Below are 24,400 nucleotides of genomic sequence, written 5' to 3' on the forward strand. Positions count from 1 at the left end.
GCTGCAAAACGTTCTTCATGCCTTTGGATACTGCTGCCAATTTCATTCACCTTCACCACACGCAGTACATCTCTGTTTCTCTTTATGTCACTCTCACCAAGTTTTATTCATTTTATTCTCAACTAAAGCCTAGTTGTCAATGGCACAAAATGATACTGATCTCACAGAACGCAATGAATCTCAAAGAAAAACCGAGTCTTAATTTGTGCACTAAACATTTAACTTCAAATTGTGATCAAACTAAGTTCATGCCAGTCAATAGTCATTTTCACCCTGCTGGTTAAGCTGTGCTAAACAAGTGTTGTAGACTTGCTGTATCGTGACTGTGTATGCATTGACAATACATGTCGAGCTTGATGCAAAACGCGGATCCTGGAGCGGACCAATCACAGTTGAGTTAAATGGACCAATCAGGTTACAGTACGTAGTCACTTTAGGACCAATCAGTGTGAAGCTGTAATCTTTGTATCAATTTTCTCATGTTGTTTTGGCTACATTTTTCCCGCCTTACGAGCTCTGTAGTTTTAGAGATTCAAGCTTCTTTGGGGAGTACAGAGTACCAGTTCTGTTTGTCGTTTTCTATGCAATAAAACCTCAAGTGTTTTATATGCTTTACTCCTACTGCCGGTGTCCGAGACTCGTGACTGCCATCAAAGAACCTGCTTCAACACTCCCCACATTGTTTTTGGTGCCGAGACCAGGATGGCAGAATCTGCGCATACAGGACTGTATCTGACTTTACACGGATTGATTACCGTTTGAACAGACAAACATTATTTCTGATGATTTATATTTGCTTTGTCCAAAAACTCTTGGATGACATTTTGAACACTTCTTCATTCACTTTAGTGTTGTTAAACTTATTCAGTGTTTACTTCTGACTCTTTTTACCTTTTCGCGGGGGGAGAATATCGTGACTGTGTATGCATTGACAATACATGTCGAGCTTGATGCAAAACGCGGATCCTGGAGCGGACCAATCACAGTTGAGTTAAATGGACCAATCAGCTTACATTACGTAGTCACTTTAGGACCAATCAGAGTGAAGCTGTAATCTTTGTATCAATTTTCTCATGTTGTTTTGGCTACAATTTTTCCCGCCTTACGAGCTCTGTAGTTTTAGAGATTCAATCTACTTTGGGGAGTTCAGAGTACCAGTTCTGTTTGTCGTTTTCTATGCAATAAAACCTCAAGTGTTTTATATGCTTTACTCCTACTGCCGGTGTCCGAGACTCGTGACTGCCATCAAAGAACCTGCTTCAACACTCCCCACATGCTGAGGTAAGACGGTAAAAGATATTGAAATGATATATGTACTAGTTTTCGGAATACTGTGTAATGATGTGAGAGAATGAAACCATACGGAAAAATAAGTTATTTCCAGAAGTATTTTCACCACGAAAAAGTGCTTTCTGATAGAAATAAAGTAATTCCGGCTATATGTAAATTGCATTTCCCCTAATTGAAATCTTCATATTTCAGTTGACACGTCTGATTATGCCAGCCTACACGGGCGAAAATCACTGCGCGCTCTCTGTCGGAAAATGGGGTTTTCTTTCCAAAGAATATACAGGTATATGTAGACGCTTTTGTTTGAAGTAGCAATAGAGGCATGTGATCTCGACAGTCATAAAAAACTCCACCAGTTGGCGTCGTTCCTACTTGTTGCCAGGCGGGATCTCTAAAGTAAACAAGTTAAGGTAGAGCCGCAAGCCCTATTGACAACATTTGGAAATTATTTATGTCTCACTTTTCAGATCCGCCAAATTCCAATTATCACTTCTCTGCTTATAAATAATGTTTGGTCCCCGACTCCTATCCCCTCTGTCGCATGAAAATGGTCTGAAGGCCAGCCATCGTTCTATGAACTGCACACAGTGAAGAATTGAACTGACCCAAATGTCAACCGCTAAGATTATAGTTACTTTTCTTATACTGTACTTTCACATCCATATCACTTTACAAACATAGTATACAAACAATGACAAGATATAAGTGTTAAGGTCATCTAATCATATATGGATTCATTGACTCATGGAATTGACTTTGAGGTAAAGAGCACTAATTTTATTGCCAGGTGATTTGGTGTAATAAGACAGGGGTTTAATTATCATTACAAGACGGAAATTACATTGAAGTACTTTGATATTTTCCTTTCACGGCTGATAAATCCTAGTATGATCACTTGTTGTAGCAAATGTCATCAAATCATATGCAGTCGTTCTCCGTGAACCTATAATACTAGTATTCGTGTGGTGTACGATTGAGCAAATACCTGGTTGTAAGATAGCTTTCTCAAGGAAACAATGTCTTTAGATATTGTAACGCCTTTAGCATAGGGAAATTTCTAAATCTTGAGAAGACAACCCTCCCAGTATGCTATGAGTGAGCGTCTGTTCCCATAACACAGACGTTCGAAAATTTCCAAGGCTGTCTTCCGTAACTTTACTTTCGGAATATAGTTTTACGGACGATTATGTTGTTAGAAATTATGACATTTGCGATGAAATGTAAATGAGTTGCGGGTTCTGCGACGCTCAGCTTACTATGTGAGGGCGAATCGATAAGGGCTGAAATTTTTTTCCAAATTTGAAGTCTTATAATTAATAAGCTGCTACCCAGAATGTTTTAAATTCGCGGAAACCAGATCTGAACTGTCTGTATTGTAGTGTGCGGCTAATGATTACCACAAGCTCAGAGCGTGTATTCATTGACCCATGGGAGCAAACGCTCTCGACTGCGGCTTTGGACACCTGTCGCTGCAGCTGGAGGCCGGTCGCTGGCCAAGGAGTCACTGATTAAGCGGGATAATAAAGTATCGCCGACCCTATCAATATCAGAATTCAGCGTTGTACAATTTAAAACGTACTCCTCCTTAGCTGCAATAATTGTAGCCTTGATGGGCTAGGCCGTGCGGCTTGGGATTCTGTCGCGCATCGCATCGCGCAAGCCGCACGGCCTAGCCCATCAAGGCTACAGTTATTGCAGCTAACTTCTGCCATAGGAATTACAGATGATGGACGACTGAATAGCCCGTGGACTCGGTTCTCTATTGATCGTGTTTCAGTTGTCTTTCTGATTAGTCTTATTTTCTGTTTTATATTTATCATGATTCATTTTTTTCACGTTTATCATTATGTGTCTGAAATTTTGTTGCTTTAAATTTGATTTTTGTGACAAAATCGAACGTTTCTTAAGGTGGAGCTGCAAGTTGCCAACGCATATTTTTTCAAAGCAATATTTCTCATCAAAGAATACAAAGAAAACCCTCATACTATATATTTCAAAAGGCAGAGATTCTTAAGTTCAGTATGGTAGCAGCAGTTTACTCGAATGATAAATTGGGTTTACATTAAAAAACCTCGAATTTGGTATTAATGATAACAATAAATTTAAGTCAAAAACTTGACACTATTGTCTGAAATTTAATATTTCACTTAAAAGAAGAGTATATGTAGAAAAAACGACTATTTTATTTTGCATTATCTATCCTCATTCTTAAATGGCAAGGGTTGAAAGACTGACACTCATAAAAGTGATGAAAATCATGATTAGCAAAATTAAAATGCCTCTTATTCAGAATGTAAGAACTTTATTGCCAAACAAAATAGTTGTTTTGTTATGTAGCATTTAAAGAACATAATGTGAAAATTTCAAAAATTTGACCCAGCCAGAGTGGAGTTAAATTCTATGGAAATTTTGAAATCGGGAGGAAAAAGACGCCAGAAAATCGGGTGATTTGCATACATTTGCATAAATTAATATGTCTGCATCACGCAATAAGAACTGCGTGACAAGCTAAAAGGTGAACCAAACCAATATTTTAATCTCGAGTTAACAAATTAATTAAAATTTAATGAATATTTGCGAAAAAGTGATTTTTGAGCAAAATTTTTTCTTAATTTCTTTTTGCATTGTGTTTTTCAGTTTGATTTGTGAATAAAAACACTAATTCTGTTTTAGATTTTTAATGCAATTTTTTCATATTGATAGTTAAAGAGACAAAAAAATAGTCAAGTATTTTTAATCAGCGCCAGCCCTTGGCAAACGTATCTATCTAATTACATTTTATTACAATATTTGCGAAAAAGTGATTTTTGAGCAAATACACTGTGTTGGGTGCATGCCCCCTTAAGTTTATGTTATAAAATAAAGACAAACATAATTATTTTATCTCATAAAAACAAGCAACCTAACGGCCGATATAGCTCCCGCTGTGTTATGTAGAGACAAACTATTTGTGACACATTTGTTGATGATGAAGGTGGAAATCTTTGATTGCTCATTTCAGGATGGCCTGACCAAAAATGACAAAAATAGCTGCAAAAATACACATGTGAAGATTTAATCATAATTTGAACATATCACATCCCTAAGAACGTGCCTACCCAATTTCAAAGCAACGAGACGTGTAGTTTTTGAGAAACAATTTTTTGACCAAAAATGCCAAAACTGCCCCCAAAATTAAAAAATGCAGATTTCGTCATAATTTCAATATTATATATCATTGCCTGAATACATGACAATGTACCCTTCTGGCGCACGGCTAATTGTCACCTGCTCTCGGGCACATAAACCCATGTACATGTATTCAGGTAATAATTTTTTATTACATGCCTCTTCACAGTCTACGCTATATTAAAGAGTTAGTCAAAATAACAGTGAATATTTCACATCTAGCGTTAAGCGTCTACTTGACATCGAAAACGTCGAAGGGCTTCATCGGACCGGGTAACTATGGAAACCGATCAGTACATAGTTCACACGGCCGGTTACCTTTCCGGACTTTCCTATTCAAATTAATGCACTGATTTGCACTCATATTGAGGAATGTAATAAATCATATTGAAATAACCCCCAGGAACCTTTATACTAAACATAAAAAGCTGTCAGAAGAATAGCATTTGATAAACACAGTTTTTGACCAAAAATGGCAAATATTGCCCCAACGATACACAATTGAACATTTCATCATGATTTGAATGTATCCCATTTTGATTATCCCTCTGAGCCTGTACACCAAATAAGTAAGCTATCAGATAAGAGGTTACGGTAAAAATAGTTGACGAAAAAATGACAAAAATTGCCCTAAAATACAAATTTGCATATTTCATCACGATTTAAACACGTCTAAATAAGGTCATCCCTAGGGATTTGCATACCAAATATTAAAGTTGTCGGACGAGACGTTAAAGAGAATAAGATTTTTGCCCTAAAATAGCAAAATTAGCTCAAACAATTATTATGTATGCCATATTCCTCCACACTCATCATGACCTGGCCCTCTGGGTATAATTAGTTTAGAACATTTTCAAGGTCACTACCCTTAACGACCTCACAACCTTGAATTCAATTAGTCATGTTTGGAATGTTCTGGAAATTTAATTAGTTGTGTAAGAGAGATAATTTTAGAACAGTAATTAGCATGTCAATAAAAGTTCTAGATTGTTCTTATATGCTCTTATATAACCACATGAGTATAAATACTGGGACAGCAGGCTTGCAGTCAGACATTTTGGGATCGTGTCTCTTGCGTGTTACTTCAAGTCTTTGGAAACTCCAGCAGTATTAATTTCAAGACTTTTCAAGACCTTCACTGCCACGCTGGATTTATACTGTTGACTTTGTGCAACTTCAAACCTGCAAGCAAAAGGACTGTTCATTCATCCGACTGACTGTTACAACTCTGAGACTGGAGCTTTGCCGTCCCAGCTGAGATAAGTAGCCTGTACACTTTTACAGTTTGTATTCTATCCCTGACTTAGCAATTAGTTTTATTTTTCGTAATAAATTTCGTTTTATACGGAAACTGCTGAGTTCACCTTTTGTTTGTTTTCTGTCACGTAACACAATACAAACTTGCATGTTTCATCACAATTTGAACAAATCTGATTAAGGTCACTCCTAGGGACCTGTACTTCAAATATATAAGGAATCTGACTGGCCGTTTTTTAGAAGAAGCTTTGAATGCAAAAAGTTTACGGACGACGAATGCCGGACCGGGCGACACAAGACACATGACGCCACACATCCACCTATTAGATAAGCTCCGCGTCGCTAACAGTGGAGCTAATAAGTTTAAATATTACAGTGCACGTTTCAACATTTACTGCTGAACAAGTTTCCAAGGGAAGGTCTGCTTGCACTACGAAAAGCCTGCTTTTTGGTCATTATCATAGAAAGGTTAACGTCTAAATTTCTTTTGTTTTATCCATTTTGGATAAATTGGTATTCCTTTCTTTGTATCTATTACGTAAAAGTTGCCTTGCAACAGATATTTGGACCCTCAAATTTCACACCACTTGGCTAGCCTTCTACAGATGAATAGATTCTGCGTTCGCAAGCTATTGCGGTCCCTGCAAAGTACGGAAGAAAGCATTTAATGTCCATACCATAACTCATTTATTTACTCAGCTAATATGCAAGACTGAATTTAATTGCATGTCGATGAGTATCTGAAAATCGCACTTTACGTTCTACACCAGGTCCAGTAGACTCCGGTATCCTTGACCTGGTTCATTGCATAAAGCGGTCACGGTATTTCAAAGTATTTTGCAATAGTGAATAGTTCACATGCACCTATAAACAGTCATTAATCTCTTAGAGGACTGTTTTTCTGACACTTGAATACGATTACCGTGAGACACCAACCCCGTTCTCTATTGATTCCTAATCGCATGCGACCATAAATTCAAAATATGAGAGTGCCTTTTACGATGACTATGATGAAATTTTGTAAACGTAACATACTTTCAATGCAATAAAGTGGTTCATAAATGTGAAAGCGGCAAGTGTTTCAAATGATGCAACATAAATTCTCGTGTAGATATTTTCAGATCATAGTAAATTGACGGATACATTAGAGCTACAGTGAAATGAATCTACAGCGACACAAGGGATTATGAATCATATTTCAAATACAGATTGCTATTTTACATGCTGTATTTACTGATGTATTCTATCTTTAAATGTCACTCTCTTTTTGATGGGCGACATTGTACGGCTATGTCGATATGTTGCATTCATAGAGATAGAACCCTAGTATTTAACAGTTTCTTAACCACTTCCCTCTCTATAACTTCGATATTTGCATGCGGAAAGAGTTCAAGAATTTCAATAATACTAAAATATCATTTCAGAAATACATTCAATCATCTTAACTTCTCAGAGTGTTAAGCGAACGAAAAATTATCAACCTACGGCGTGTTCATTGTTACTCTAGGGAGTTGGATTATTTCAAGGGGGCAATAATTTTCACAAATATTCTAGGAGCTGTAGTATAAAACCTTCAGAACTTCACAAATCATCAGTGATCACAAAATACAGTGTGGCATATGAGACACTGGTCAAAACACAGGTGAAACTGAGTTGTTGTCTAAAGTCTTCTGGAAACGTCAACTTCGCACAATCTCCATATTTAATGAGGCCTTTAAAAGTTTTCGGTCGCTAGTGATCACTTTGTTCTCTATACTTTCATCAACCGATGGCAGAATCTGCCGCCAGAATGGAGCACAGGCAGCATTTATTTGCCTAACAAAATGTTTTCTATTGAAGTTAACAGTTATTCCTAGTGTCCACCAAATTTTGGAGTCTTTCTGTCTACATATACATGAAACTATTAATATGTATTCTGTGTGTAAAAGTTTCACTTCTGCTTAACTGACAGTCACAACATTTGATATGAGTTCTTGTTGAGTTCTTTGGTAGCTGCGCAGTACAGAATCGTCTGTTCAGTATGGTGTACATGGAATGCTTTACAATATATATGTTTACAGTTTTTTCATTATTTTTCATTATTTACGATTCACTTACTTGATTTTATGGATGACAGAATATTATGATATCACATTTAACGAAATATCAAATCATTTGTACGTGCACACACATGCATAGTGGGAAGCAGCAAAAAACTTGAGCTTCCAGAGGGGAACGTGTGTGATCTCAAATACTTTAAGAAGAGTCGCACAAAATTCAGCAAAGAAGGCTCCTCCTCCTGTGTAAAACTGAACATTCTCCGACATCTCGTCTGGCTATATGTTGATCATTGTATGCACCTACGCAAACAATACTGCGTTTAGGGGATTAGTCTTCATGGCCGGAATGTAGTGTGTTGATACTCGAAGAATGCGCATATCATGATATAATAATAACGCCTCTTTAACTAAGATATATGTTGTCGTAAATTGAAAATACTGAATAACGTGCTTGAGTACTGTGATAAATATTTTTGTTTCCATAAAAGTTTATCTCGGCATCAAAGCATGCGATAAAGTTACTTCCCGCAATATCTCACCTTGTTACTTCCATCGCAAGCAATTTTGAATAAACAACATAATTGAAGTAATGTGAATCTGCAGAACGATACAAATATCACAATTTCAACATCAACAACATAATCAATGTATGCCCCTTCCCTGTAAAAGCGATAATTTCTACAAGGCGTGCATTCTGACACTTTTGATTTAATTATAGCCCTTTTGTAACAATTTCTCATATCTAAAAGACGTTAAGAGATCGACATGACTGACTGATTCAGATGATGATATTTTAGCGTGGGAGAGACCATCAATAGAAGCAAACTCTAATGATTTGTAATTTTCACTCTACAAAATTTTACAGTTATCCCAAAGAAATCGAATCGAATCGAGGCGAAACTAATCTCCCAGCGGAAAACGAACTTACAAATGCTTTTTAACTTCTGCTTTCATGTGTAGTGGGTAGGCTACACTATGTATAATATTTTGAATTACTTTTAAATCACCTATACTTTAACTTTCTCAAAATCGAAGAAAATCAAGCAGTGGAAGCAATGTGACGATCTTGTCTGTGTGTCTTCCTGAATGTTATTTGTTGGAGCAGATACCAGCTCACTAACCCGACTGCGAGTAAATTTTATCAAACTTTTAACTTTAACACGATGGCATAAAACCCCCCTGTTATCTAGTATTGCAGCGTGAGTTATTTCCCTAATGACAAAATAGTATCGTCTTAGATACAAAAAGATGTGTCAGCGTATGACGTCATCGCTTTCGAGTCCAATGTCCTCAAAACTCAAATCTTTTGATCTGCATTTGTAACCGAATGATTGGCTTTTTAAATAAGCCATAGGCATAAAAACTTTTAGGCAATATATCAAATTCTCTTTTTCTCACTCGAGGTTGCTTTGTATCATCAATGTCACTTTTAAATACTTTTCACAACGGTCGCGCCTCTTATCGTGAGTATGTAAAGCTTCGTAAATTTGCACATGATAGGGCAGACTTTGAAGGGCAACGAAAAAAACCGCTCTAGGTTATCTACAGTTGGTCGACTGTTGCTAAAACAATATGTTGAGCTGAATTAAGAAAACCAATTGAGGTATATGTTCAGTTCTTTCGTTACAGATCAAGTTATCGAGCATATCAACCACACAAACTAAAATTAACTTTGTTGGAAATGATGTATTGTCCCTTTTATCAGGGATGATAGGCTTGTTGAGATTTGCTGGGGATAATTTTACAGTACGGACTGTAACATTCATTTCAACTACTTAGTCCTTATTTCTAGATGCACAAACTTACGTATTGTCATTGTCCAAGACACAGCTTCTCTCAAGTCTTGTTATATCTTGATATACCAGAAGAGAGAGCTAAAATTAACCTGTCATAATTATAGATATTCATAACTTACACGTTGAAGAACTATCATATGAAATTCTCATGTGCTTAATATTATTCATAAATGTGTATATATTATATATTAAAAGTAAAAATATTGGTGTCAAAGGTGTTTGCATAAATCTTTATGTACCGTTATGTACGGAGCGGAGAAAAACTGGGGGAATATTTACTCCAGACCGTAAAAGGTTTTACATTTATTAATATTTACATCAGGGTGGGATGTCCATATTGCAAGGAAAATAAAACGATTTTCGTTCCCATGAAAACTTACAGAATTTGTTTACGGCTGAATTTGCTGAATTTCTTGCCTTTTGGGCGTTTTCTCGTTTGCTTTGTTTGTTTTAGTGTTTTTGGGTTTTTTTTGCTTTTGTTTTGTTTTGTCTTGTTCTGAGGTCACGATTTCTCATATTTTCGAAGTCATTGTTTCAGAGAAACGTTTGCTATCTTATGATGTTTTCAGTCGATGCATTTGCAAACAACACTTTGGGGTAGAATGCACCTCGTGGACAGATATTCACAATCTCAATTTTTACAATTCTTTTCGGATCGACCACTAATAGGCTAATCTTAAAGCTCTTGGAGTAAGGAAATTTTTCACCGTGTTAGTTTTTCGAAAATTGAAAATTGTATCTTTTGCCATAGAATTAACAAACGGAAGGCGGAAATTTTGGATTTCAAATATCGGTAAATATCAGGTAATTTGTTTCCCTAGTTCCAAACTTTGCCAATGACCTCTGACTTCTATTCTTGTTATAAGCGAGTGATGAAAGTTTATTTCGGAAATTTTCAATAAAATTGAAAGTCTTTTACTTTCGAGACGTGTACTTCCATAGAACAGCTCCATTTGCGTTTAATGAGCGAGAACAGATTCTCTCGATCTTTACTGACATAGTGACATTTACCGAATATTACGAGCGTCTGTTTATTGTATTGAGTTTAAAAAGGTATTCTAAATTAGTGTCGTTGCTACAAAGTAGCTATTAAAGCCGGCTTTAATAAATTGACGGCACTGGTTCCTCAATACAAATCATTAATGAAGTTAAAGGTTTCTTAAAAGTTGCTTTCCTTTTTCCTTATTAGTTCGAAAAAATATAAATCTTTGTTTAAAAGGGTCTGAAAACGAATCATCATTCATTCATAATTAGTTTCGCAGTGTATGCACTCTGATTGTTATAGTCCGAAACTGCCTTCCGACAGATTAGAAAGCGAGTTATACCTACGCCTTTAACGATTACTCTCGAGCAAATGGAATTTAATTTAAAGCAAAATTCTATTGTGATTATGTAAATTTGTTTCTGATTCCAGAATAATGGCAAGTTCGAGCAAAAATACCTAGGATCGCAATCGTCGGCCCAGCTGGCAGTGGCAAAAGTGCGACCGGCAACACGCTCCTGCAGGGGCAAATATTTGCAACGACACCGTCAGCTAGTTCACACTCTACAGGCGTCAGATCAGCACTTGTAAGCAAATATTCCCCTCATTCGTAATAGATACACCAGCACTGCCAAATACTGAAGAAGAAAGGCGTTCGATGAAAGACGAAATTGAGAAGTGTATGGCATCAGAAACAAAATTTGTGTCAATGGCCTCGATGCAATTGTCCTTACACTGGATGCCAGCATTAGCTTCACCAAGGAATCTGAGCGCGCTGTCGAATCTCTTCGATTTTTCTTCGGAGACGATTTCGAAAAGTGGCTAATTGTTGTCTTTACCAGAGCTGACAAGAAAAACCAGAATGCGTTATCAACCTCAAACGATCCTCAAAGTGAAAATTATTTAATAACTTTGATCCGGAACTGTAAGCTTAATAATCGAGTATTTTATTTGAATAACGAGGAGAGGGATCCAGATAAAAAGTATGGACAGTTGCCTGAAATAGCGAAAGCAGTAAATGACTGCAGGAGAAGAACGATCCACTTTTGTTTGATCATGTGAGCCTACATGATACAAAACATCCAAAGTCACGCAAAGGAAAAAATGGAAAATCGGATGCAGATTCCCAAACAACAACAACTGAAGGAGGAAGGGAAACCCCTTCTAGGAGTCGTCATTCGTAAGTGTCGGTATAGTTTCGTCTACAGACTGTTATGCTGACAAGCTTAACACGATTGGAACTAATTTTGGAGAATAGGAAATTGAAGTATAATGTTTATTAAATCAGCAAATTTCTCCGTATCAGCTACTTCCTCAAATTTACTTGTTTTTATGGGTAATTTGTAATAATAATCAGCAATAAGATACTTAATACTGTAAAAGATCCTGTTCTCCCAAATTAGTTGCAATAGGCTAGCGTTTTTTGTAGAACAAACGGGTGAAATCTGGTCATCATGTACTCTCTTAGTGATCAATCCTCTCAACGGTAGTTTATTGTGACGCTATACAACATTTTGACTATTGTTTATTTTCAGAATAGTTGAAATGTAGTTCTCGTTTGTCAGGCATGCATAATATCCTTCGTGGTATGCCGATATTCAAGAGAACGCACTATCTAACAAAACATAATGGAGACGGCTGCACTATAGCACATCGACATCATTAGAGAAGAACTAACTGCTTGATAAGGCAAAAATGTTTAAATCTACCCATCATGTCACGATAAAGAATAATGCAACATATGTGGATATGTCTTACACTTTACAAATAAACGCACAATCTGGTGGTAAAATATTTAAATATACAGCAGTTAGCCAGACCATCCAACTCAATTTTTATTCACAGAACTGTCGGCAAAACTCTGACGATCGCTATAATTGGTCCTGCGGGCAGTGGCAAGAGTGCTACAGGCAATACCATACTTGGTGAAGACGCATTCGAGAGCAAACGGTCAATGGCCACAACAACCAAGAGCATGACCCCCAAGGAAAGAGTGGAGCCTAGGAAAATCATCGTAATCGATACTCCACCACTTCTCGACACCTGCTTAGAATTGACTTGCGAAGAATTGGCGAAAGAATTCCATCTTTGTATGGAAGCTGCGAAAGAGTGGGAGGGTTATGGCCTAGATGCCATCGTACTCACTTTAAATGCAAACGGACGTTTCACAGAAGAAGTCATCAACGGAATTGAATTTGCTCGAAATCTCTTCGGAGAGAAATTAGTAACTTCTTAATTATAGTTTTCACGAGAGAAGATCAGTTTAGCTTAGAAGATTTCGACTTGAAAAAATCGTTACACAGTGACGATACCCCAAATTATCTGAAAAAGTTATTCGAAGACTGCAAAAACCGTGTCCTAACGATAAATAATAAGGCCGGGTTAGAGGAAACGAAGCTAAAGTAAACCAAATTACAAAGATGATCGATGCAATGAAAATAGATAATGGTACGTCTCTAGATGTCGATGTTACTCTCAATCGGCGGCACGCTATCCAGCAATACAAAAAGGCTTGTCTTGAAATGGAGAAAAGAAATAGGAAAATGGACTCCACTGCAACAGGAAAGCAGTGTTGCATTTCTAATTGAACACGATCAGAACTAATTTGGGATAATTGGATGGTGAAGTAATGTCGATTTAATCTGCAAATGTAACCCGATCTGCTTTCTTTTTAAGTTAGACACTTGTTTTAATGAGTAATTTGTAATATTGCAACATTCAGCTTCAGGGCACCTAATGGTTTTGAGGAATTCGAAAAATAAAAGATCCAATTATCCCAAATTAATTCTATCGCGTTAGTTTGTTTAATGACCTAGAAAGGGACTTCGGAGAGTTTTATCATTCAATAAGAGTGTCAATGCTTTTGGGCCCAATACGTAGAAAATGTCCTCAATGTAATGCTTCATATTTAGAAAACTATAATCAAGGCAATGCGACAAGCACAGTTTGATTGGTAATGGAGTAACACTGAATGTTATCATGTAATCATATATAAAGGAAACAACTCCCCGCGACAAAATATTTTCTACGTTGTGTTTTCCACATCTCAGCCGATATATATTTTACAAATGTTTTATTCCTTGCTGTTCTTATGCCAAGTACAAGCATTGACTGCAGATGAAAAGGACTTTAAACATGTTGGTGATTATTAAAGTCACAGTGACATGCCATATGAGATCTCTAAAACAGATTATATCTGTTAGGACACTCAGTTGCATTTCAATTAACATTTTAACCGTCTTTATCTTTTCCAATAACCATTGCATAAGGTGGCATCAATTTGTATTTCAGAGATCGATAGCAGGTAATATAGATGTACTTCAGTAGTCCATTTCAGTAATAGTTACAATGATTCTGTCGTTTAAAATTTAAAAACTATCATTTGTTATATTTGCACGTACACTTCACATTGTACTTTTCGTTGATGTTGTTGTTCATCTTCTTCAGTGATTTCAATTTCAAGAAGGATTTTACATTTTCAATGAATCGAACAAGAGTATCTTTCGCTTCGTAACTATTACAACCGCTGTCAGTGTTCATTATAGGTTATCTTGACTATCACAAACCAATACACAGTACTATAGTTGTTTCATAGCTTAAAATGTCTTACTCTTTTGCAAAGAAATTGCTGCAGTAGAATAATGTTAGATAAATTATGTTGAACATAAAGCTCCAATAAACAAGACGGCAACTGTTCAATCAATTGTCTTCACCATCACAGCATACATACAAACTGAAACTATTTACTGGTCCTTTGAACTCCTGAGCCTCTAAACGCTATGTTTATTTAATTAACCGTCAAGGGCATAACAAATTAACATAGCTCCTAAATCAAACCCAAAGTTCACCGAAAGGAAAGGGTAAGGAACGAGAGTTCATATGATAACACGGTATACGTAAACATCTTGAAAGCAAACCAGCCAAGAACCTTACTTGACATTGCCCACACCATTTCGCATTTAATAATATTCACCGGTTTGGGCCATAGTAAGACATCAATCATTAGTTTAAAAGTAATTAGATATTATTCCCTAATATTTTTCTTCGTTCAGCGAAGGAAAATACGAGTGACGTAATGACCGTGTCACCACGAGTCGAACACTCTAAACGTTTGGACGCTTATGACGCGTCGGATGCGTTCAGTTTGATCACATGGGAAGTGTCATGTGTGTTCAAGTATTGAACTTTTGTGTTCAGAAATAGAATGGATGTGGTCAGCCATAGATCGCTGCCGTTCTAACACCAACTGATAACAGTTTTTGTCGTGTGTTTTTATCCAGACAACATTATTTTAGTTAGAAACACACATCACGATGTCTTTAATCTGTTTTCTGCTCCAGTAACTCCTCTGAAACAAACAAAAAACGAACAAATATTTTGTTTGACTCGTATATATGTGAATTCGAGTCAGTGAACACTTTTTGAAATCAAAGGCAAATGTTGGTAGTTCTGAAAAAGTTTTCAAGTATATTGCTTATAATAAAAGGACGTAAATGTCTTAAAACTATTTATTTCGATAAAATCGTGAAGACAAAAATCTTCCAGAACACTGGTGTTCAATTTGTGAATATTCGTATTCTAATAGAACGCCAAACAGAGAACACTAGTGTTACCAACTAAATGAACACTTGTGTTCCTGGGTGTCCCGAGTATGACGTCATGGATAATCGGGCTTCCTCGGGTCACGCGAGGGCCCCTCTGAACATGCGTACATTAGATGCAAGCCGCGCCGCTGCTGCAGACGACGCATTTTGTTGCTGGCGGTATTTTCACATGTGATTTTAGCGATTGAGTTCTGCCAGTATTTTGTGACGGTGTGATAGCTGTTTACACAGAAAGTTTGACTGCTACGGTAAGTATTGTATATCGTGGCAAAATGGCATTGAATAGGCACCAAGTTTGAACCGTGGCCCGGCGATAAGCACATGACAGTAGAAGTATATTTTTGCCGTAGAGTACCCTCTCTCGCAATATTGTGAGTCACTTAAGGTCTAATTTTAATAATTATCTCTTTTTGTGTTTACACTAGACAGTTGCAAATTTTCGGGCCATTTTCGTGAGTCCAAACACAAATTTTATAAATCACAATTAGAATGCTAGTGTTCTGAATGCTAAATACTAGTGTTCGGTAACTCCTAATGCTCAGCATTAAACATGCAACACATTTTCTAATATAGTCTAACTGTAAATCAAACGTTATAGTCTGGCCAGTTAACATGCCATTTTGCCACTTTACAATATTTGTCAGTCACAACATTTCTGTGTGTACATGGTGGTCTGCTTTCCAGAACACATGCATTCTATTTACTTACTCTGCACACTTAATTTGTGTTCAAAAAGTGTTACAGTGTGCTGATGCGTAAACAGTGTTCTATTTCATGTAATTTTGAACATATAAAATGCGTTCAAAATAAAGACACTATATGTTCTAAACCTGAACACATGCATTCTAGTTTTCTTACTGAACACTTAAACTGCATTCAAAAAGTGTTACAGTTAAGCGTTCTAATATGTGTTCAATAACTGAACACATAACTTTAGAGTGAAGACGAGTGGTGACACGGTCATTACGTCACGAGTATTTTCCGAGCTGAACGAAGAAAAATATTAGGGAATAATATACTTATCACATGCACAAGCCAAGAATTCGTTATTTTTTGCAAAATAAAATAGTTTTCCATGACGATTCCGCGTTTAAACTTTGAACTACTTTAGGAATAAATATCAGTACGCCGTGCACAAGTTGTCAATCATTTCCAGTCGTCCGTCGTGTGCGTTAGCGCTCACGTTCGTTCGTGTGTGGAGCAAATGACAGCTCTCGGTCTACACGTAGTAGTCAGGTGGCTTAACAAAAATATCGTTACACGGATGACAAAAGTGCCAAATTTGCTACAGGTGTTCGCATATATGTGTAGATCAATATTAGCTATTGCTCCAAAAATTTTGGTCACCGGAAAGGCTCGATGACGTCATAAATTCAAAATGGCCGCCATTATAAGGCTTAAAAATGGTAAAAAACGTCTAATTCAGGCAGTTTCCAATGTTTTTTGAATAAACCGACACAAACATCCCAAATTACAAATACAACATAAAATTGATGCAAATCAATTATTATGATGACGTCATAAAGCCAAAATGGCTGACCAAATTCAAAATATCCCCCACATTATCATCTGATAATGTTCAAATACTGTTAATTAAGCCTGTTTCAAGCATTTTATCCCCTATACTGAAATTAACACCCCAAATTATAGACAAAACATATAATTGATACAAATTCATTATTGTGATGACGTCATAAAAGCAAATGGCGACCGAAAATTACAAAATGACCTATTATGAAGTTCACTGTGCTTAGCAAAATAGCAAATTTACGTGACAAAATAATACTTTAAAGGTAATCTACAATTTGTCTTGATAATCCATAAACTCAAATAAATGATAAATGTACTAAAACTTAACTAATAAGCCCAACACAAATTACAAACTATTATAAAATTATTTATTTTTAACAATGACCTCTGTCTGAAAAACTGAACCAATATTAAGGAAATAAAGTTATCTTTACCCATAGGTTCTACCTTTGAAAGTGTTACGTTATAGTGAGTAGATCAATAGTGATGTGTTTTCATGATAACGAAAAACATGGCGAGAAACCGGTAAATAAATCATGCCTTGACCCTGGTCATGTGACGTTGGTCCCTGAAAAAACGTTTTATGTTTGTGATTTTGGTCTAGACTTTTGCTTCCTTTGTTTCAGAAACCTTTTTCGTTTGAATTTTCTTGGATTTTTATGTTACTGTAGTTATCTTTTTGGAGGATGTGCCGGCCTGAAAAAGATCGTTCGGTCAGGGTTTTATGAACCAAAAGAAGACTATTTTTTGCTTCTTGAATCTAGCTTAGCTTACTTTTTGCAGCTTTCGTGAATTTTATGAAAAGCGTCTTTGCCTTTCGTTGTTCACTTACCAGACTGGTTAGGAATTCAAAGGTGAAGGAAACTGCAAAAAACGTGACCAGACGAGTTTTGCTGTTTGGAAACCCAAACATAAAAACATAAAAAAACACCAGGAAGAACATAAGCAGAAATGGAAGGTTAAACAAAGATAAGAACTCAGAAAGATTCTCAGATTCATCAACAATCTTGCAAATCAAACCTTAATCAAAGCATTAAGTAAAGGCTTGATATTTATTCCCTCTCCGGAGTGTCTAGAAAAATTGTCGTATGAGATATCAACAAATTTATTCGCATCATAAGATTATGCGATATCATGAGAAACTAGTAACAGCAGAAAACCCAAAAATTGTAAAACTGTCTCGAAGCAACTTAGATCGAAAGAGGAAATTCCATTCGCACCCACTTCATGAAAGAATATGACTCTGGCAGAAAAGACTGCCCTGAACAATCTGTCTAAAAACAAACAAATCTTATGAAACCCATCAATAAAGGATGAGGCATAGCAATTATGAATAAGATAAATGACATTAAAGAAAGTTATAGACACCTGTGAATTGAAAAATGTTCACTAATACACTTGGCGACATTGACTATACAGTGGATATTGTATACGAAATCATTTATCTGCGACAAGAAGATCATTGACGAAGTGATTTACAGTTTCCCCATTTCCATAAGTAGAATAATTTGTACACCATGATGGTATCTCCTGCCAAAAATACACAAAACCAAAGCAGAAGAAACAATCATCACCAAAAGTCTCAATAGAAATGGCTGCTCAACCCCAATAAAACAAATGTCGGAATTTCTAGACCTTGTCATAAAACCAATCGTCCAAAACGACTTATATATGCCAGGGACACAAAAAACTTCATTTCTCTTAAAAAATTAAAAAAACAAGCAAACTCTATTCTTGTAACATAAGACGTGGTATCAATGTAGGAAAACATGCCAAAAATGAAGCCATAAATGCAGCGATCGTAGCGTTGGACTCTGAAACAGTACTGCCAACTGGTATGATTGGTTTTTGTTTGCTCATATTTGGTTTTATATATAAATACCAAAAAGAGCTTATATGATGAGTCTGAGTGGCGTCTGTGTCTGTATATATGTGGGTATGTGCGGATGTATGTCCGTCACACACAAAGGCTCCCATACCGCCAAAGCTACCATCTCAGTATTTGGTGTACAGGTAGATGTAGGGGTTGATATGTGAATTTGTTCAAATTAACACATCAGTGTGAAAAATGTGCAAATGAGGTAAGAAAAAGGGAAATACTGCAAGTGTGCAGGAGTGGTGGCAGTGAACTGAATCGGCCCACACATCTTAATAAGAGGATTTTGACCTTTACGTATTTGTATGCAGGGTACCTATTATGTTTGGGAGTGATAGCAGTAACTGAAACAGCTAATTTGTCATTTCCTGTCATGTTTATGAACTGTGACATATTAACAGATCTGCTAAAACCATATGGATGTATATTTCTTTACATCCATGGTAGAAAGATTCTCCTGCTATGCATGTTGCTAAAGTTGACCTTCAGTACCTAAAGTTTCAGACCTTATTTACTTTTGTCATTCTTAATTTCTGGTTTAAATATTTCTTGTTGTTTTTCTGGTTGTATTTCTTGTTGTTTTTCTGGTTGTACTGTGCAGAAATTGTCATAAAATCAATGCATAATTTTCCTGCACTGAACAGATAGAAATAACACTTATTGTTGATCTTTGGTATGTACCAATTCTGATCAAATTTGAGCGACACCGTATAATTGCGGTATTTTTTATTTACCCGATTTGAAAAAAAAGAAAGAAAAAAGGTCAATTACATGACACATGAACTCAAGAGCAACCATCAATGTACATGAAAGCCTTAACTGTCGATTATTCTGAAACGCAACATATTTTAATTCAACTTAGAAAAATACAAACGAATCTATGGATGCAGTATGGGCTCACCAGAAATAGCTGATATCATATACCATGAAAAGGAGAAAGTTATATTAAATCCCAAATCCGGTCAAATATTCGTATGGAAATTTAAAAGGTGACATGTTCATGGTTTACACAGGAATTGAACATCAACTTTTAACATTCAGAACATTTGTCGAGGAGTGCAACACCCTGTACTCTACGTTCAACTTGGGAATTCATAATTGAACATTCTATCGACAAAATCTCATACCTTGACGCAATTGAGAGAGATGGCTCGATTTTAAAACCCACACAAAACCATCTGACGATATTTATCTGCCACCGACTTTCAAATGCTTCATTGAAGGTGAATTACTCAGATATGTACATGCAACAACAATATGGACTTCATAAAAAGGTAAATTTCTCAACGCAAAATCTTCAACAAAGAGATTACAAAAAGAAAGACATAGCTTGTATAAAAAAGAATGTAACAAAACGTCAGCCATCCTTCATCAACGAAAGTAAGAGTAATGATGTAACAAAATACTAGTCAGCACAACCTCATCAAAACCAGCCTTATCAAACAATGTGATAAGAATCTTGAAAATTATGAAGGGCGATTAAACGCTGGCCATGGTTTTCCAGAAAACCTATAATTACGTATAAAAGGAAGAAAAACATACAATATATCCTCCTTCAAGCAAAATTCAAACACAAGGAGAGTACAAAAGAACGATTTGAGCAACAGTTCACGCAAAATTCTGACCAAAACATAATGATTTTAGCATCTCTCTTTGATGAACAATGGCTACCATTAAAATGAGCATGTGGGAATACAAAACCATTCAAGTGACTGAAGAAGGGACCCCACTTTGGCCCGAAACGCCGCTAGGAGGAATAACCAACATAAAACCTTATTTCCGAGACCAAGGTCACATTACGAGGGTCAAAGCACTATCGATTCACTGGTTTCTCACCATTTTCCCTTATCACGAAACCACATTGATCTACCCACTATACCGTATCACTGACAAGCAAAGGTAGAATCAGTGTGTGAAGTTGCCTTCATTTCCTTTATATCGATTCGATTTTTCAAACACAAACCATTTTTAGTAATCAATAATCTCATAAGAGTTTTTTACATGTGTTGGACTTATTGGCTAAGTTTTGATACATTTATCTTTTATTTTAAGTTTATGGAATATTAATGCAAATTGTACATTACCTTATACTATCATTTTGTCACGTAAATGGGCTATTGTACCAAGCAAAGTAAACTTCATAATCGTCCATTTTGTAACTTTCGGTTGCCATTTTGGTTTTATGACGTCATCTTAATAATTAATTTGCATCAATTACCTGCTTTGTGTGTTATTTGGGGTGTTCATTTCAGTTCAGGTGATAAAATGCTGAAAGCAGGCTTCATTAACAGTGTTTTAACATTTTTAGACAATGTTATGGCGGACATTTTGAATTTGGTCGGCCATTTTGGCTTTATGACGTCATCATAAGAATTAATTTGCATTAATTCAATGTTTTATTTACGATCGAGAAAGTTTGAGTCACTTTATTTACAAGAATAGTGAAAACTGGCTGAATAAACTGTATTTTACCATTTTAAGCGTTATAATGGCGGCCATTTGAATTTATGACGTCATCGAGCCTTTCCGGTGGCCAAAATTTTTGGAGCAATAGCTAATTTTGATCTACACACATATGTGAACCTCTGTAGCAAATTTGGCACTTTTGTCATTCGTGTAACGATCTTGCTGTTTTTTGTTGCTAAGCCACCTGACTATAGGCTATCTTCCGCAAAGTTTAATCTATTCAAAGATAGCATAGTCCTAGAAATTTATCACAGACGAAGATACGCTATTTTTCGGGAACAAATATCGACTGAATCTCGACGGGGCGAACACTGTAAAGGTCGCGCCTGTTTGCAATGCGTACGGAACCCACGGTAGGCTATACGCGACCACTTCGAGTTCGTTGTTTCCGCAAATTATTCACGTAATTCCTTCGGAATATACAGGCGGTACACTCTTGTGTTTACATTGTTCGGATTAGTAATGTCGTAGTCTGTGAAAATATCGATTTCATTACATGACTTTTGATCGTGGGAGAAACATCGGCCGCCATGTTGTTTGTTTACATATTTACGAGCACACCGAAGATCGACAAAAAAAAAGGTCCGACGCACCAAAATTGATGACATAGACGCGGGTTGTCGTGACGTAGAACGACCAGAGAATAAATCCCGTATTTTTTGTTCGGAGACGACAAACTTGGCTTGTGCATGTGATAATAGGTATATACTAATTTGGCTTTAAAGAGTTAACATATCCTCCCAAGATCTTATGATCCAGTGACAAAACCATGCAGTGCACAGTGTCACGTGTAAAGAATCCGTCCGAAGAAAGCATCGGTATTATAAGTGCATGGTCATCCTTCTGCAAAACCGATTTCAAATTGCTCGACGCCCGTCTCAACCCGTCTACATCTTGTGTCGTATGAAAAATTATCCTTGGTAAAGAAGGGCTATTTGTTTGAATCTGTTATCGCAGGAGACTCGCCGAGTGTTTCGGGCATTGTTTGATTACAAACAAACAACCAACTCAATAATGCTGTTATTGTTTTTCTATATACATTGTTCATTGCTCCACGCTGAGTTAAGTGTAAATATCCTTTCTAGACAGGAGTTGGTGAGTCATTTTACCATTTTTATCTTATCATTCAATAAGTTGATGTGTGTCATGTAATCAGAGAGCTACCTAACCGGCGACTATTCTCGCAAGGGAGTTTATGGGAGAATTGGTATTTAGTAAAACCCAATGGCGTACGTGACTTTTGCTATTAAGCTATATATGTTTTGTTTTTCGTAAACATCCACTTGGTCGATAGAAATACGAACGAAAGGAAGGCAACTTCACCTAATCGCGGCCAGCAACACAATCGCCATTTTCCTACTACATCTCATTCACTGATTATGTTTTATTCACAGACTTATACAAATTTACCTCTATGGTCCGGTTAAGTAGAGGGACTGTTGGGAATGTGTAGGGGTCGAGGCACTGTTAAAAACATTGCCTTCAATCACCTGTGTTAATCTTATCAAAGTGTTAAATCAAGCATTCAACATCTCGCGACCTTTGAGTGAAAAGAAACTGTAAAGTAAAGAAAACAAACTGTAAAGCCCAGTGGATAGAGGGACTGTGTGTAAAGTGAGGCCTTGACATGTCTGACATGTGATAAGATAGGTAGTAAGTCAAATTTTACTGTACAGAATGTTTCGGCGAGCAAACAAACACTGTAGCAGAGTCAGCAAGCTTAAATTTAAACCAGTTAAGTTTCTAAAGAGTTATAATCCTCATGAGATTAAACAAAGTGTTTAAACTGATTTACAATCCGATAGAAAGCAATGGCTTGCAAACTGTGACACAGAGCAATAGGTGTACCGAGTCGAGGAATATCACGGAAACAAACAGTTTGTAATACAATCAGTTGGTATCAAACAAGACAACACTAAAAAAATCACTATTAAACTCTGAGGAAAATTGCAATTTCAAAGCTTTTGTGGCCTGATCTTGAAGCATAAATAAGACGCAATACTATGAAAATTAATGAAAGCATCAGCAAAATAAATATCAAAAACCTTTATGTTAAAATAAGATTATTTTACCAGATGAAAGTACTGTACTAGTAGAGCCACAGATTGAAAATCTAACTCACCTTATCGAGGTTTCAAGTACCATACAAGAGGAACATGAGGTTTTCATTATATCAACAGTTCGACTGTTGGAGGAACAGGTGACATCAACGAAACTGTTTGTGCAGAAATGTGTTCTTGCACAGCTTTCAGCGGGCTGGCAAATTTCAAAACTAACCAGCGGGCATGCAGGGAGGAAGTCAAAATTTTGCAATGGGCAGAAATTCGTTTTTCAGTGAGCAGTGAAAAATTTCTCTGCAGTTGGTACCGGAAATAGGCAGACGGAGGGGAATGCCGTGGTTGATAAAACTTCAGAGAAGATTAAGCGCCTAACTCCGAGGGATAGCCCAATGCCCAAAGGTTGAAATTATGTTTTTCAAACAGTTTTGCGTTGATCTTTGTTGCCACATACGCACGTCTTGATGATAGATATATAGTTTGTTTGAAGGAAATAACATGTAGGAATATGTACATCTAGAGAGCGATGTGGAATTTCATTGAAGGGGAGAGGCAGTGGGGAGCTTGAAATATTGTGGGGAGTGGGGAGCAAGTAGCCCATAGATACTAGAGGGCAGTGGGCATCAACATTCGGTGGAAAGGCACATTTTCCGCTTGTGCCAATGGGAGGGCAGTAACTAACATCTCTACTTCCTCTTCCAAATTTTAGGTCAAGGTCAAAATAATGTAAGATAAGTATATTAAATAAACGAAATTTACCAATTGGCGGCACATGAAGGAACCTGTGGATGCTGACATTGTGGATCACCGACCTAACAGCATCCTATATTATTTTTTTAACTATATTCGCCACCATGTACGACTTTCTTGAACGACTATCTTTCACCACTTACGAATTTCCTGTGTCATGCTCCTCGCAGCATATATATCTTGGGGTTCTAAACATATTTCGAATATTTCTGACGATATTTAGAATACTGTATGTTAACAGCGTGATTCCGATGACCGCAAATTAAAAAGTACGAGGGACAGGCATTTTCGGGACATTAAACCGCAGGAATCGGCTATTCCACGCTCGTCAGTTCTCTCTGTAGCTCTTAATGACTTAGCGTAACTCTGAATCGCTTTTCTAAAACCATACTTTTAGGAGTGGTTAGGAAGAAGCCGGCATAAAAGCAAGTTCAAGTATTTTTGCATGTTGCCTTAAATGTACTCGGTTGCAAATATGCGCCTCGAAAGTGAAAGACTTAAACTTTTGCTCAAACTTTCCTCAATGAAACTTTCAACCATTCTCTTACCAAAGCAAGAATAAAAATCAGGGGTCATTGTGCAAAC

The 24,400-nt window shown here is 36.7% G+C and overlaps 1 protein-coding gene across 1 annotated transcript; it reads left to right on the forward strand.

Annotated features, from left to right (window-relative positions):
• The first annotated feature begins 11,600 nt into the window (after positions 1-11,600).
• On the forward strand, positions 11,601-12,768 carry LOC139136332 (uncharacterized). The gene is made up of 2 exons (XM_070704056.1): positions 11,601-11,722; positions 12,378-12,768. The coding sequence occupies exons 1-2, from the start codon at positions 11,601-11,603 to the stop codon at positions 12,766-12,768; spliced, it is 513 nt and encodes a 170-aa protein (XP_070560157.1).
• Positions 12,769-24,400: the final 11,632 nt, after the last annotated feature.

This window comes from Ptychodera flava, chromosome 7 (assembly GCF_041260155.1).
Source record: "Ptychodera flava strain L36383 chromosome 7, AS_Pfla_20210202, whole genome shotgun sequence".
Lineage (NCBI taxonomy): Eukaryota > Metazoa > Hemichordata > Enteropneusta > Ptychoderidae > Ptychodera > Ptychodera flava.